The sequence below is a fragment of the Elaeis guineensis genome, chromosome 12 (genome assembly GCF_000442705.2).
Source record: "Elaeis guineensis isolate ETL-2024a chromosome 12, EG11, whole genome shotgun sequence".
Lineage (NCBI taxonomy): Eukaryota > Viridiplantae > Streptophyta > Magnoliopsida > Arecales > Arecaceae > Elaeis > Elaeis guineensis.
In genome coordinates, this window is record NC_026004.2 from 6,496,276 (window position 1) to 6,512,816 (window position 16,541).

At 36.0% G+C, this 16,541-nt stretch overlaps 1 protein-coding gene and 1 long non-coding RNA gene across 12 annotated transcripts; one reads left to right on the forward strand and one right to left on the reverse strand.

The window, feature by feature from the left end:
• Positions 1-1,070: 1,070 nt before the first annotated feature.
• On the reverse strand, positions 1,071-5,125 carry LOC105054907 (elicitor-responsive protein 3). Of its 5 annotated transcripts, none has more exons than XR_012135996.1 (4): positions 5,057-5,125; positions 3,907-3,970; positions 3,527-3,616; positions 1,071-1,292 (listed from the first exon to the last, which is right to left on the reverse strand). It is a non-coding gene; the product is annotated as an elicitor-responsive protein 3 (long non-coding RNA). The 5 variants fall into 5 exon arrangements; XR_012135994.1 differs by having other exon boundaries at positions 3,503-3,616; XR_012135995.1 differs by lacking the exon at positions 1,071-1,292 and adding an exon at positions 1,299-1,986.
• A 1,642-nt stretch (positions 5,126-6,767) lies between these two features.
• Positions 6,768-16,306, forward strand: LOC105054905 (transcription factor MYB3R-5). Of its 7 annotated transcripts, none has more exons than XM_073247134.1 (11): positions 6,768-6,902; positions 7,031-7,149; positions 7,956-8,010; positions 8,378-8,435; positions 9,417-9,511; positions 9,604-9,707; positions 11,702-11,830; positions 13,299-13,855; positions 14,189-14,428; positions 15,078-15,202; positions 15,949-16,306. In XM_073247134.1, the coding sequence occupies exons 2-10, from the start codon at positions 7,031-7,033 to the stop codon at positions 15,095-15,097; spliced, it is 1,377 nt and encodes a 458-aa protein (XP_073103235.1). In that variant the 5' UTR covers positions 6,768-6,902; the 3' UTR covers positions 15,098-15,202; positions 15,949-16,306. The 7 variants fall into 7 exon arrangements, with proteins under 7 accessions (XP_073103235.1, XP_073103233.1, XP_029123377.1 ...); XM_073247132.1 differs by having other exon boundaries at positions 13,299-13,462; positions 13,544-14,428; XM_029267544.2 differs by having other exon boundaries at positions 13,299-13,462; positions 13,604-14,428.
• The last annotated feature ends 235 nt before the right edge of the window (positions 16,307-16,541 follow it).

Consider the following 16,541-nt stretch of genomic DNA (forward strand, 5'->3'; position numbering starts at 1 on the left):
CTCGATGCCACTAACCTGATCTCCGATCTTGCTGACGCCCTCCTTGACTCCATCCCCATGGTCGCCATCATCGGCTAGGTCCCCCACCGCATGATCGGCATCGAGATTAAGGCCTGAGACGTTGGTGGAATCACCGCCAAAAGACGACAGCTGGTGGATGGAGGCGGTAGGGGCGGATACGTGGGGGACCCATTCTTGACGGGTTCTATTGACAGAGGTGTGGTGGTGGGGACATGGGCCGCCGCCGGCTCCGATCCTTCTGTCATTGCGGGTGCGCGAGCTCTTGAAGGAGATCGACTGCATCATCCAATTTTTTTTTATTTATTTATTATCTCAATTTGATGGAATGAGATTTTAACTCCATTAAGATGAGTTTGGATTCAGTTACAAAGAGAACGGATCATTCCCATTCTTCTGTTAGAATGAGAATTGGAATAGGACTCTCCCGAACCTAGTTGCAATAAAAGTCACCTGGACCAGAATTTCTGATCGTGATTCGTGGACTCGTGTAGACGACTCCTAGAGGTTGGACGCGTGTGCGGCTCGCAACATCATCCTCAAGTCCGGATCAGCAAAGTTAGAAGTCTAACTTGCAAGGTAATAAATCTGATCTATTATATTTTATATACATTAGATGTAGTATAGAAACATGTTGATATGATCAACATGTAGTTCTTGCTCTTTATATTTTAATTTTTGATTTAATGCCATGTAATAATCATGTAATAGGATCTTAGATCTAGGGATTCTCTGATTTTATAAGATAAATTTTGATTTATTTTAATATTTTGCTGTCTGATTTTGAAAAAATTTCAAGATCTAATCCTGAAATCATAAATCTGGTTCTTTCAATTGGTATCAACCTTAATTATCCCAATCAAATACCCTCTTAAAGAAAATCATGTGCAGGATGATTTTGAGGGGAAAAAAAAAGAAAAGGAAAGAGGAGAAACACGTTGCTATATTTCAAGGTTAATATCCCCTTGAATCTAATATATAAAACCAGCACATCAGGACATTGGTGCAAGCAGCTGCAACATAGGGCAGGCATATGAGCCAGTCACGCGACATGAAACAACAATCGATATTCAAGAAAAGAATCGAGCCAACATACAGGTTAAAAAGATTACATCACATTTGAGTGAATCATCAAACTTTCTTTGGTGCATCATACCAAAGATGAACTTACAATGAAACAGATAACGTTATGAAGGAAATCCTCTCTGAAAGATTCTTTCCATCCACCATAGTTATCTTCTTCACTGCAGCAGTGCCGACAACCGCCCAGAAAACTTTTTCCGCAGAAAAGACAGGCACAAGGAAAATCATTAAAAATCAGGATCCATGAAGAATAATATGGTAGAAGTCAACCATATGTGCTGAAAATAGAGTCCCTCAAGAAACAGCATATTAGTCGTTGTATTAGTGATCAACTGACAGTGTGAACCTTTATCACTAATATTATGTTGCAGTGCAAAACATGAGGCAGCCAAAATCAAGTTTATTTTTATAAGTCATCAAAAGTTCCAAAACAATGATTCCGGTATATAGAAATGAAATCAAGTGCTCCAAATGAAATCATAGACATCTGTCATCAATCACAACTTGCCCCAATTTTCTCAAAAAGAGCAATCTTCTTTATGCAATTTATTCCATGTCCAATAATTTTTATCCACAATCGAAAAGTCCTAGCCTTGGTTTCGGATAAACTGGACATGATCACTAACTGCATAAGGATTGCCCAACCAAAAAATCTAAATGAGGCAGGGTAAATCAAAAGATTACAGCTATCTTCATACATATAATGTTCACTTGAAGTTTATGGGTCCCTGGTCTTAGGAATGTCTTGGTTCCGTTTTTCAGATAACTGTGAGAAGGGTTTCAATGATATCCATATTTGCAGAGGTAAGCAGAGACAGTTCAGGTTGAAAAAGGATATCAGGCAGCGAGCAAAGGACACGAGCACCCAATTTATCCAACTCAGCCCTGCACAAAATATTGGCAGTTTTGCATTTGATATTTCTATTATGCATAACATAAAAACATAAAGTTATTCTAAAGACCAAATCTTGTTCTCTTACACATGATCTGCTGCTTTTCAAACTAAGGAGAAAAAGATCGTAATAGTATGAACTATGTCTTCTCTCAAAGTGGCCATGGTTTATGTAATACAATTCCTGAGTCTAGAAACAAGTAGAAATACAAGAGACCAATGCAGGATTTTAGCAACGCTCCCAAAATATACATGTGGATGTTTGATGCACGGCAACAGAAACTATTATTCTGCACGTGCCTAAGGCTCACCTTAGTGACTTCAATTACCAATTTACAGAAAAATCAAAATACAAAGTTTCATTCCCAGAATTACAGCTGTTATTGCTTTGGATAATTAAGTATAAATAAATGGTCATTAAGGCGAGTTAAGAAAAGGCATGGAAAAGAATGACAAATTCAAGAAGTTATGGTGAAACGGGAATTGCAAAAGCAGTGGAAAGTTTACACCTGCATTAGGACACTGATATAAGGGAGGAGCACCAGTATATATTGTTTGAAGATGCAGCATTGTTAACTATAAAGACATCCAATGAATGACTGAAACAGATTTTTGGAAATGAAGATTCAAAAGTCAAGAATCCACGGGTAGAGGTCAAATCAAAAATCACGGAATAAGAACATACAGAAAATGCATATTTATGCAAGCTGCAACAAAGATCAATGGCCATGAGATAGCCTATTTTTGAGATACATAACTCAAAAAAAGAAGAGGTAACGTGAAGCTTCTTCAAGGTGAATGAAGCAAAGGTATAGCTTCATGATGACTGTGATTGTTTCTTGACAATGAGAGTAGTGGTTCCAGCACAAATGTGCCGCTTAAGTGGACTATTTAAGATTCATCCTACCAAGATATGATCAATTGTACTTCTGTTCATCTCTGATTGTTAGAAGAGGATGTGTATCATAAGACAGGAATCAGGAACACCAAGATAGCATTTATACATGAGACTAACACATTTAATATGTTAATTTTCTTTAAAAAAAAAGGTGCATCGAGTGGAATATAAGCAATTCTTGTTTACATGCTCCAGAGAGAAATAGCTCAACTGATGAGCATAAGCAAGCTTAGAGGCATCACAAAGCTGAAGAATAAGGAAGAATGTAAGATGTTAAATTTTTTGCTAAAAACAAACTCATGATAGATAACAATGCTACAAATGTGAGTCTATAGGTTATCTCCTCTATGGCACTTCGAATAGCTTTGAAAAATATAAGTGGTACAGGATATTTGCAAGGTTGCAATAGGATAAGTTGGGTGTCCATGGAATTTGAAAATTTTAGGTAATTGCTAACTAACTGTAATGTTAAATATACTGACTTCAAAATTGAGCACCTAGCACCTCAAACCATTTTTCAAGAATTATAAAACTATGGTTTTCATTTCAAGTGTAAAGTGCAATAAAAGAATCAGGATTTTATGAAATTGGTAGTGACTGAGAAAAATTACGATTGGGGTGAAGGTAAGACCGACTTTGATTTCTCCATGATATTCGTAATCCTTGACCACATTATCAGCAGTTGGTGAAGTCTTCGTTTCATAAACAGTGGCTGAAGAGGAATCCTGGAAAATTGCACGACCAAACAAAAATAAGAATCCAAACCAAAAGTCAACATCATCAACAGTCTAGCCAGGTGGGTATGTTGTGTTTCTATTAATCATTGCATGCACCATAATCATTCAACATAGCAAAGCCTGCAATAATAAGAAACTAAGAGTTTAAGACCATAAGTTAAGATATTTTCAGCACACTCAACTGTACGTACTGTAATATTCTCTCCATACCTATAGTAGGAATACACTTTTTTTGAAAAAAATATATACAGGGAATATAGATCACATTAAATACTCACTTTGCTTTTCCCACAAAATCATCATTTGAAAAAGAATCACTGTCCATGAGCTTGATAGTGAGCTCTAAAAAACAGCCAGACAGAGTGAATACAAGGTCTTGTTACATTCAGGATTACTTCCAGCACCTGTATCGATTAAACGCAAACATTTTACAAGCAAGAAATTTCAAAAGAAACTGGTTCAATATGACCATATGATCTCACACTACTCCAGGCATAGTCCGCGACGTAATCTTGATTCCATTTATGTCTATGTTCTCACACTATTCTCATTCCAGCCCAAGATTTTTAGGTTGCTGCTAGGTTACAAGAACAAAATTCCTAGTTTGTGTCAGTTTCACGGAGCCGTGCCTTTCTCCAGTGGGCAGGACCAACAAACCACATTGCAGAAACTGATAACAACAATGAAAAAATCATATAACAAATCGAAGCAAAACAAGATATAAAATCCATATCTTGTCCCAAACTTCCAAACTTCTGTGAAACAACACCAAAGACCCGAGCATCAAGATCTCACGAACAAACTCAAATCCTCAGCCTTAAGAGCAAAAGAAAGAGGAAAAAAAAAAAAACCGATTAAAGAATTTTCATGACTACTAAATCTTTTCAACTTCCATTAAAAATCACCAAGAACAAATTAATCTCCATCCCTAACCGCGCCAAAGATCACGAATCTCTTGTCATCGAAATCTTTAGACTGTCTAAACTTCGATCAAACTCCACGAAAGACCTTAAAACTATAATTCGTGGAAAAAGATTAACATCCTCAACCCTAAACACCAAAAGGGGGGAAAATCAACCATATCCACTCATGGAGATCTTAAAACGGTCGATGATCTTCCGTCAAGAACCAGAAAAAGAAGAGGGGAGGTGTGGGATCGGAGAAAGAAGGGAGAGTGACGTGCTGAGGAAATCGGTGTTGTCGAGGTCCTTCGCCCCGACGAGAAGCACCTCCACCGTCCCTTCGACCATCCTTCCTCTCCTTTCTCGATCTTTCTTTCTCCAATCTCCATCGTCTCGTCTCCTTATATGCGACGACGAGGACGACGTACGTGGGGGAGTAAACGGTAATAAATGAACGGGGAGAGAATAAATGGAGGGGTTTCGACTGGAAACACCGGCAGTCTCGGTGGAGTTCGGCCCCGCTCACCGTTGGGCATTAAATGATGGGAGGTTTCGCCTTCCATGACTCGCTCATTTGCTCTGTTTCTGATGGTGTTTAATTGGACGCTTTCACCAATTATTACTACTCACAAAAAGACGTTACGCCGGCGGAAACTTAATTTAGACACGTAGGACTTCAAGAGTCGTGTTTGTACGATGCTGTAGCAGGCCAAGGCCTGGGATGGCGATGGTGGGGTCCGATGTTGGACAAACGTTTGGAGCAGTATGATATATTACTTGTACGATATAGACTTTTTGTCTATGCAATGCTCCAAGCTTCGTGCATGACGATACAAACTCTACTTCTTGGCCAAATCTACGAGTCATTGCAATTCCAAATGGTTGCAGCAAAAACATCAATATAACATGTGTTGACATAGAAAAATTATCAACACCTACCGCATTCATTTATCTGATGGACAATGATGACTGATCCTTGATTTTTGAAAAAAATGATGTTGCAAAATAAAATTATAAATTAAAACATTTTGTATTTTTGAAATGACAGAAGGATTTTTTTTTTCGCACGAATTTATTTTTATGTCACCCACTGCATAAATCTATTATGAGCTCCATCGTTCATCAATGTGGATTTTCTATTTTAAAGTAAACAATGGATGATCTAATAGTGGATTTTTGCGAAGAAAAATTAATCTTTCTTTTATATAAAAAATATATTCAAAAAAAATTATAAACTTCATATATTTAATTTAATTAATTATAATTGTATTGTTACAAATCACTGGTTGTCTTCCATCAAGGTTAAAATTTAAATCATCAAGAGTAGAGTATAACCTTGAACTTCCATTGAGAATGGAGATGAGAAAATGAAGTAGGGCATAATCATTATCTTAATAATTGATGAAGTTATAGTCTAAATTTTATATTTGTTGATAAGAGACTTAATTTGATATTTAATCATAAAAAGATAGTATGTAAGCAAATGAAAAGTCATTTGTCTCTTCCTTGGTATACTTGACTTGTATACTTAAATCCCTCCAATGGACTCCAAGGAGGAAACCTTGAAGCTGTTTTTTACCGCATCGCCTCGAGGCTTGGGACTATTTTTTTTTTTTTTTTAATATATGACCTAAAGATTTGGTTTTGTGGGGACTTATTCCAATAGTTAATCTCGGATGTCAAACAAATTGAGCCTAATCTATATTCTCTTCCATTATATCTGTTCATCTAAGAGTCCTCTGGGTTTTTAACATATGAACCCAAATGCAGAAAATGGAAATGTTTATGGTTACTAGAATAGTTTTATCCCCGGCTACTTGACGAGAGGGGTGGGTTCTATTCCGGTCGAACTCGACTTCTAAGAAGACGGAGCCTTCTAATTGAAAAAATCTCACCATAAATTAGGTTATTTACTTATTTAGGTAGTTTAATCGCTTATAAATGGAGCCGCCGTTGACTGCGTTACTTCAACGGCGACCCCGGCTTCCATCATACCGCTTTCCTTCCCACGTACGCTGCTGGTTCCAAGAAGCTTTCCAAATTCCGCGACGTCAACCGTTGGATCGCATAATGACCGTTTCGAGATCTGTGCAGGAAGATTGGGCTGCTTTGAATGTTGTGCAAAATGCGATCCAACGGTTGACGTCGGGAAAGAACACCAGTCATTCTTTTGCGGGAAAGATACAACCCGAACTCGGCGGCGTGCTCCAACCTATGTATACCACTCGGAACCTGCTTTCTCCTGCCCCTCTCTCTCTCTCTTTCTTTCTGTGTGTTTTCCCGCGGTATCTCGCCGCCTGAACCTCTCGGCCTCCCACGTCTGGAGATTTTGTTTTTTAAAATAAAAACCAAATCATAACGGTCGATTGGAGGTATATTTCAGACGCATCTTGCGTTCTGTTTTTGGTTTTGATTACAAGAGAATATTGATTTCTTTTAAGTCTTTTTTTTTTTTTTGTTAAATTTTCTGTTTCTCTGGTCATTGGAATCTAAATCAAAGATGGTGGAAGAAGTAAAGATGGAAGACGGCAAGAATGATAGGATTCAGGAGATTTCTCTGCCATCGTGTTCTCCGGATTCAGATGGCAGTTGCGAGATGACTCCTGGCACTATTTCTGGGTAATTTTTTATTTTTTTTATCCTTTCCCCGCTTTCTTTCCTGGCAAGTTTCACTTGCTATCCGTTTAATATACAACAAGTACAGAAATTTTGATGTTTTTGCCTTGCAAGTTGCTTCTTTTAGAAAGATTGCATCTTTAGCATACGTGCTTCGGTTTGCGTGGAAAAGACTGTATCTTGTATAATTAATAGTCGAAGATATACGAAGTTCATATATATTTAATACATAGTAATAGCTTGATTTTTTTTTTGTTTGGCTTATTTCTATTTAGAGCAGATAGAGTAGAGAATTTTTGACATTTTGTCCTTGCAAGTTAGCTGCTTTTAGGAAGATTGCAATGTTTATTAACATGTTTTGATATATGTGGAAAAGATTGCATCTTTTTTGATGAATAGTTGAGAGATAGTAGTTCATATATATATATATATATATATATATATATATATATATATATATATATATATATATATTGTGTCACATCAGTAGCCACTGGTTCAATTTTGTGTTCAGATAATCGTACTGTATATTCTTTTAGTGGTTAACTTCTTGAGGACAAAACTGAATTAGGTGAGGTACTCTTATTGCTTTGACAAATCGCTACTGTTTCATTTTCAGATTAATGTCTTCTTAGTCACATTACATGAATTTCAATCTTCTTTCTCTATTTGCTATATTGCAGCTGTTTGTTGTGCATAAATTAGCTTGGGATATGGCATCTTGTTATTGCTCCGTTCTATGCCACCTGGGTTTATGAGGTTCATTGCATGATAGGAATCATACTGATAATTGCGTTCTTTTTTTTCAGTAGAACAAGTGGTCCAACTAGGAGATCAACAAAGGGAGGCTGGACAGACAAGGAGGCAAGTAGTTTTATGTGCTGGTGTATCATAATAGTTTCATTTGATAGGCATAATAGTTTCATTTGATAGGCATACACACTTGTTAGCCCATATAATGGTTACTCTTGGGCTTTGAGATGAAAAAAATTTGAAGTATAATTCCATCAGATTAAGCACTGCATGCAGCTGGGATTACCAAAAGGGTCTAAAAAGCAGCCAATCTTTACTTACATTTTCAGTTTCTTACACAAATGTGTTTCAATGCATCTTATGCCCTTGTTTGGTTCAACAATCCAGAAAACACAAAAAGGAAAAAGAGAACTTCAAGAAATGACACTGTCATCATTAATTCATCTTTTTATTAATTGAATTTCTATAACTTGTACAGGATGATCTTTTGGTTAAAGCTGTGAAGCAATTCAATGGGAAAAATTGGAAGAAAATAGGTAACAACTGCTCTAATGGTTTACCTTTAGCATATTTTTGCATGTTTCCAAGTATCCTCAATATGCAGCATTTTTTTTCCTCGGCCAACAAAATTATGTATGTGATGTTTTCTAGTTAGATGTTTGTATTTGATACTGCCATGCCAATACTTTTAAATACACGACAAGATATAATGCCAATACTTTTCCACCCAATGTACTCTGTTCTTAAACACAGAAAACTTACACGTTTAGAGTTGATTTCATATATGTAAAAATAATGAGCCGTTATGGAGTGTGCATTCTCATCTAGTCTTCTGTTATGGATGATGTCCGTCTATTGATATCTGAAACTTCTGGTCTGCTGTTCTTCTTTTTGTTGGTTTTCTCCTTGTCTCTCTGCATTCTTTTTATATACAGTTGGTTCATGTTTTACTTGGCATGCCTTCTCTGTTAGGCTGGGTTGGGTTTCTTTGTCACTTGCCCCTTCCCTTTCACTCTCTATCTCCTTATGTTGGTAATGCTTCAAACTTCTTTAGGTCTGCTTGAAGATACCACCTAACTTTCCTTGGAGTGGTGTTCTAGATAGCTATTCTGATTGTATCAGAAGCCTTATTCCCATGCATCCGTTTCTTCCAATGACTAAAACTAGTGCACTACTCCAGTTATTTGGGGTTCACCATTTGAGAATGGGCTTGCAATACAGTCATTTTTGCTTTTTTTTGTACTCAATGCTTATTTATCTTGACCATAGAAATTGAAGATCTTATGTAACTATGAATCTCCATGCTACTTTTTTCTCTTACTCTTTTGTTCCATAGCTTTTTTTCTAGAAAAAAAAAGAAATTAGAGACACTTTCTTTAATATTCTTTGCTAATGAGGTATCTGGTGGACTAGAGATATGATTTTTGTCCTCTAAACTATTATTAATTCTAATAGAAGGTCAAAGTTTACTTATTTGCTTTAAAGCTTTTATCTGATGAGTTTTCTTTCTCTTTCAGCTGAACTTTTTCCAGGCCGGTCAGATGTTCAGTGCTTACATCGTTGGCAGAAAGTTCTCAATCCTGAGCTAGTTAAAGGAACTTGGACCAAAGAGGTGCATGTCAAAATCCTCTTAGCTACAAGATAATAAGTCAGTCCACCATGATTAGAGGTTGCATTACTAAGTCTAATGCTATGATACTTCAGGAAGATGACCGTATAATCAAGCTAGTTGCAAAGCATGGTTGTAAGAAGTGGTCTGTCATTGCAAAGTCTTTGCCAGGCCGCATAGGCAAGCAATGTCGAGAGAGGTATATTATGTTCACAACAGTTGTAGTATCTCATATGTTCAAGTAAAGCTATATAGATTTCGCTTCTTTTACTAATTTTTGCTGTTATGAGTTATGTGTAAATATTTTTATGATTTAAGTTCTTCCTGGTTCCTACTTTCATTGAATTTATAATTGAAATGCATATTGTTAAGATTCTTTATAACACCTGAATTTCTAATAATTGCAAGGATCTTATCCAACCAAGAAGTCATTTAGAAGCTAAACAAGTCATAAAATCTGGGACCCGGATAAGCATGTTGCTTTTCTGCTCTAGCTAATACATTCAACTTTTTCTAGGTACCAGTGGGAAGAGGGTTTTAATTTCAGGTTGCTTAAAAATGAGGAGTAAATAAGGAAGAGTTGGCTGGAGGTGATGGGTGATGATTAAAAATAATGCCCATCAGGAGTCTTTCCTCTGTGTTGGAACCCACAAATAAGTTGGATTTAGATAGTTAACTGTGGATTGATGGGATGAGGTTGTTGAGTATATGGATGTTTATTAGGAAAAAAAGTACATCTAATGATCATACAGCTGATCCCAAGAAGATGGCATTTGGCCTGTTGGTCATGTATATTTATTTTCAACAACTATAAAATTTTCATCTTGTTCTCTCTTTTTTTTTTTTTGGATTAGTTGACTTTTCAAGATCTTCTTCATAGGGGATGGAATAACCATTCTGGAAATATTCTTTTAAATCAGAATTTTAGTTTATTTCAGTTGCATGTGCTTGCCAATTTCAGATTCCTTTTCTCAAGTAATGCTTTCTAGGATTGGTATACAACGGTATAATTTATAAGATGAATGACATTCATCATTACAACCATCGCTTCATCTATATCTTTATATCTAACACCTTCACCCAGTTATCTATCTAGTTTATAGAATCTTATTGCTTTCCTTGATGCAAAATGGTTGCATTTTTCTTCTTTATCCACAGAAGATAGAGAAAGTTTTAACTCGGACTAATCACTTTGTTTGGCTTTTGTCCTGGATTAGTTGATGAAGTTTGATTCTTGATGTGGTTCAGCAAAATGGAATCAAGTGAAAATAATTAATGTATGAGTTGATGGGTGCTCTATGTTGAGGCCACAGGAGGCTTCACCATACTGCAAACTCGGTATGCAAGTACTGATTGTGGAATTTGTTCTTTATAAGTTAGCCATTCTCTACTTCAGAACTTGCACAGTAGTGGATCTTGCTATGGGGATTTTCATGTAGTAGACCTTTGAATGTTAATAGCATATTGGATTTTTTTGTAATTGCTTTTTACATTAGCAGATTCAGTTTATCAGCATGACCTTGTAGCTTCATAATGCGATATCTTCCAGGGCAGCCTAGTGTCTAAAATTTTCCGATGGCAGATAACTTGTCTTTTCTCTTTCAGTCTAATGTTAAGATTGTTGTTTTTGATTCTTAGAGCTAAATGAATTGGACAGAGTTGAAAGGTCATTAACACATTTCTGTTCCAAGACTCATTTCTCAGATATTTTATTCGCCCAGTTAGCAGGATAATTCTTACTTGAACACATGATTTTGATGATGTACGACTGAAACTACATGAGGAGGGTTGTTGAAAGATGATCTTATGGGGATCAGGGATGACATCTCGACATATTGTAGACACCAGGAAGATGATTGAAAGAAGCACCTACAAAGGGAAATGTGTAATTTGTGTTCAGACAACTTGTGACCAAAAGGATGAACGAGCTAAAAGAAGATTTGGCTATATGTGCAGCAAAGTTTTTATGCATTATGAAACAACTAAAAGCTATATTATCATCAGATAATTTAAGTCATTACACAATGTTATTTTTTTTGCTTAAAATTTCTTTAGCCTGCAGAATAGTGAAGATTCCACAGAAACTCAAGCTTTATCACAAGTGACTTATTTAAAGTCAATTTTGCATTTCTCAAGTTTAGAAAGAAGCAGCCTTCCCCCCTTGAGTACTGGAAACTCACCATTGTCTTTTAGGTGGCACAACCACTTGAACCCTTCAATAAAAAAAGATGCATGGACACCAGAGGAAGAAGTGACTTTAATTCATGCCCACCAAATATATGGAAACAAGTGGGCTGAAATAGCCAAGCTTTTACCAGGAAGGTATTGCTAGTCTTATTTTCCACGTTTGAACTCTCTCTCATGTTCTATTTGCTAATTTTTGTTTGTTTTGATGCTGATGGTGCATTTTCTTAAATAATCTACTGAATACTGGGCTCATATGTTTATGTTGTTGGCATCAGTTCACAGGTGTTATACTTTTGGACAAGCGGACGTAGAAAGCCTTGGTAGAAATTGAATGTTAAAAATTGCATCTGAAATGGCATGTGGAAGTTACATCCTTTGTATATTGCTACTCATGATTCTTTTATGGAAATGTGTTGCATGCAAATGCATTATACTCATCGCTTAATAGACAAGTTCTTAAACATCAATTTCTGATATTTACTTCCATGGAGACTTCTCACTTGACCAAGGCCTATCGTTATGGAGTGCATTTTGGTGTCTTCTTGAATCACAATGTTTCAGCATTTTTCACTTTTTGACTCAAAAACAGAAAGAAACCAGAAAAGTGCTAATATATTGTACAAAAAGGAAGAACCGGAAGAGACAAACATGAGGAAAACTAAAATGCTAAAACAATGAACTTTGTCACTTTAGTATATATTATATAAATTTGGATTTATTGTTTATGTCATTGCTATTTTTTTGTTACTTATTCGTCATGTTGTAGTTTTGATCATCTTGAAATTATTCTTCAAGTACAATATAAAGTTCAGCAGCTAATAATGTTAAAATACAGAATTACGGGAAATAACTAAAGTGCTTATCAAATCATACTAGATACCATCTGCAACATTTTCACACATTTTAGGGGAATGCTAAATGATTTCATCAGATACTACATTCCAGAAAAATAAAAGAAAAATGCTTTGAATTTAACATGCTGAAACGTGTATATACATGTTTGACATCCAGCTCTTGTTTGGCATGAAAAATTCAAAAGGTTGTGTTTTAGATATTTTTAAACCATGGTTTAGTCAATAAATAGAGAATGGATCCTTCTTTTCGATTCTCAGAAGTTAAATCACGTACCTTTAATAAGATCCAACCCTAAATGGATAGGATAGCACTTGTTTTCTCTGATACAGTATGTCCACGAGTAGGATAATAAAAAAGGCTTCTAAATATTTTATTTTCTAAAGTGTTGTCTCATGAAAGTAAGTAGAAAATGTAGAAGACTACTGGTCTCAGTTAACTTTGAAGAGATATCTGATAAATGATCACTAATACGTTTTGTTCTTCATTAATGTTGGATTGGATATCTGCTAATCTGGTTATTTCATGGCATGTGGCATGTGTTGGTTTGGCTTCACATTTTAAGCTAGTTTGAGCATCCGTGGAGGTTTTATTTACCTGTTTGGCCGTTCGACTTTAGCAGTGTTTGAGATGCCATTAGATATTGATGTATCATTTCAGTTTATTTTTTATTTTTAAATTTTATATCTCATTATGTGCACTCCCCTGAATATTTATTGGTGTATTTTTTTTGATGATTTAAATTTAATAGGACAGATAACTCAATAAAGAATCATTGGAACTGCTCTGTAAAGAAGAAGTTGGGCTCATGTTTGGCATCAGGAATTCCTAGTCAGCCGTTTGGAAATCCTGCTTTCAAATTGAACAGTCACCAAGAAACAGTGGGAAGCCTCAAATCACATCCTGCAAAACTAGGTACACCTGATCAGACACCAAGTGTAGATAATCATTTTATGACTTCCTCAACAGGTTTTGATTTTCAAAATGCTAGTATAGGAAGGAAGGAGTTGAGTTCGGACACTTCTCTTATTGGAAATTCCAAATGCCTCAAAGCAGATGACCAGCATACTTTAGCAGATGATACTGAATGCTTGAAGTTAGAGGTGAAACCAAGTCCAACAAGTGACCCTAAATGCAGGAAATCAGAGGCAATTTTTTCTGCAAATCCTTCTAATTGGCAGGAAGATAGAAGTCCATGTTCAAGTCGCCAAACTAGTTTGTCATTCAGCACTGTGTTGCTGTGTCGTTTGACTGATTTGTGGCATGGAAATAATCCCGCTCATGCTAGTGTGACAGATGATTTGCATGGTACTCCTACACCCCAATCTAAGGCACTTCCTTCTGTTTTCGATGAGTTTTATTCACATGTTCCATCTAAAGAGTCTTCCATTAAGAGAAGACCTAAATCTCCTAAAATGTCCGAGGAGCATGCTTTTAATAAGAATGATTTGACCATCAAAAATATGGATTCAAATTATGTGACTGATACTTCAAAAATGCTAACTATTGATTCAAGTAACAATGACATGGTTGATGACCATAACCAAGTAACCAGCACACCTCTAAGTTGTGATGGTGGAAATGTTGGCTCATTGCCATACCCAACTTTGCAGTTGACACATGAAGGAAGTTCTCTTTCAGGTGAGGTAAAATCTAAAACGGAGAGTTATGTCAAACAGACACAGAGCCCAGTTCAGTATTGTACACCGCCAGTCATTTCACCAAGTCATACTTTTAGTCCAAGGGATCCGATATCTTATTTAAGGGCTGCAGCAAAGAGCTTCAAAGATACTCCATCAATTTTCAGAAGGCGCAGACTTCTTGATCTCAGCAGAACTCATATTTTGAATGGCAAACATTTTTCTCAGTCCTCTAATGACTGTAAGAAACCAGATCTCTCTGATGCTACTAAATTTTTAGAGAGAGAGCTAGAAGAGGAGTTTATTAAGAAGTTTATATCTTGATTTTTATGCTGGTTGCATACTGCTATCAGAATTGACTATAAAATATTTGCTTTAGTTTTTTAGTTTCATACCATGATTCAGTATTAATCATTCAATCAATAATTGCGAGCTTATGTTTGTTTTCTGTTCAGTATTCTTATGTTCAATGTTATGTGTCCAGTGATCAGCATCACTATATTTTTCGTGCTTAAGAATCATTTACTGTTTCTTGTATTGGAAAAGAATAACGTGATAATGCTTTGCTATACTGCCTTGGGTTACCATATGATTCACCATTTTTGCTATAATATTTTGTTCTTACTAGTTTTAGCATATTATATTTGTCTTGCTATACATGTCATGACATGAAAGTAAACATGAGCTAGTAGATGGGCACATGATGTGATAACAAATATGTCATGCTATACTAGTTTCAATAGGTGAGAATATGTCATGCTTGTTTTGCCATACATGTCATAAGCATTGTTGCCTCCATCTGCCATTTTATTCTTCATGAGCCTTTTGAAAGTAAACAAGTTTATTTTAGGACCAAAAGCCTAATTAGGAGAAAATAATTACCCTTTCAGCATTCGGCACGAGGAGCTGAGTAACTGGAGATCCCCACTACAGAGAACATTTTTCACAAGTTTGTCTGGCGATTATAGATCTTGTGAGCATCTATAGACTATAGATGAGGTGTTGTATGTACAAGGTATGTTGTTGCATGGGTCTATATATGTCGCTTTATGCCTTGATTAACATATGTTCACTAGAATACTTGCTTTGTGGATTTGGTGGTATAGTAGGCTGTATTTGTTGTCTTGGAACCTTTGAAAGATTATTCGAACAAGTGCTTGCGGGGACTAGCTTCCAATCACAATTATAATCATTAGATTCAATGTCACAGCCTGCTGCATGAAAGCAATAAAGCTGGTTGCCTAATCTTTGCTCAAAAGAGGAAAACATGTCGCTGCCCTCTCTATATGTTGAGGACTCTATTGAGGTGTCACTTCCATCTTTCCAAACCCCACAAACCCCCTGACCATATTGGAAATGCTACAATCTCCTTGTGTTTGTTTGTCCATTTGAAGCTTTTGGGCTTCATTTCTTGGCTTCCTTATCATTTGATTTGGATTATGTTTCTGCAACCCCTTGCATCTTAAGATCCTATCCAGCACCTTCAAGTACATTGAACTCTGGCTCAATGAAATAAAGAAGAGAACAGAAAATATTTTTTTATTAGTCCCTAGAGGGATAAGATTAAAAACAGCCAGTATCTTGTGCAATTTCAGTTTCTGCAATACAAAACCTTATCATTTCATTTTCAGCACTAACATATATTTGAGATAAAATCTTATATGGTGCCAATGTATTGATCCTGAGAAGAAAGATGGTTACTGTAGATACAATATGATCTATAGCTCAAACTTGTAATATTTTATGTTTTTCTTTTTGCAGAATTTCATATTCTGTCCTCAACCATCATTTTCATATCCTCGAGTTGCATCCAAGTTGGTTTCCTGCAGCTGGTTATTTCCTCTCCCCTGAATTGAGTAGTACTGATACCGTTCAGAAGGAAGCCATGAGTTTTATTAGCCCCCTTAACCAGTTACAAGCAGTCTGGTGCTATGTGGCAATGTGAAGTTATAACCAATATTTGATGCACATTTTCTGTTTTCTGTACATAGATGGTTAGAAAATTCATTGAACATGTAAAGAGAAGCACTAGATTTTCTAATCTTTAATCTTTTTATCTGTAACTAAAAATGTTTATGCATTTAATTCATTTTTCTCCCGAGGAGGTTTTCTTCTCGAATCTGTCTGCCTGAAAATTCAAACTTTATATACATTCTTTTCATTTTTCTCTCACTCTTATTTCTCTATTGCAGTGCCAGAGGCATGGTAATGAATAGATTTAGATTCTGAAAGATATGGGGAATGGTAGCGACCATTTTGATTCCAGAAGGATTCGCATATCCAGGAGAAAGGGACTTCATACCAACTCAACTGTTTGGTTCTGTTTTGATTTAGTCCAGTGTTTGGATTTTCAA

Coding starts and splice junctions, on each gene's coding strand:
- LOC105054905 (XM_073247129.1), top strand. CDS start 7,031: ATGGTGGAAGAAGTAAAGATGGAAGACGGCAAGAATGATAGGATTCAG. Junction 7,150..7,955: donor ACTCCTGGCACTATTTCTGG/GTAATTTTTTAT, acceptor CTTTTTTTTCAG/TAGAACAAGTGGTCCAACTA. Junction 9,512..9,603: donor AAGGAACTTGGACCAAAGAG/GTGCATGTCAAA, acceptor ATGATACTTCAG/GAAGATGACCGTATAATCAA.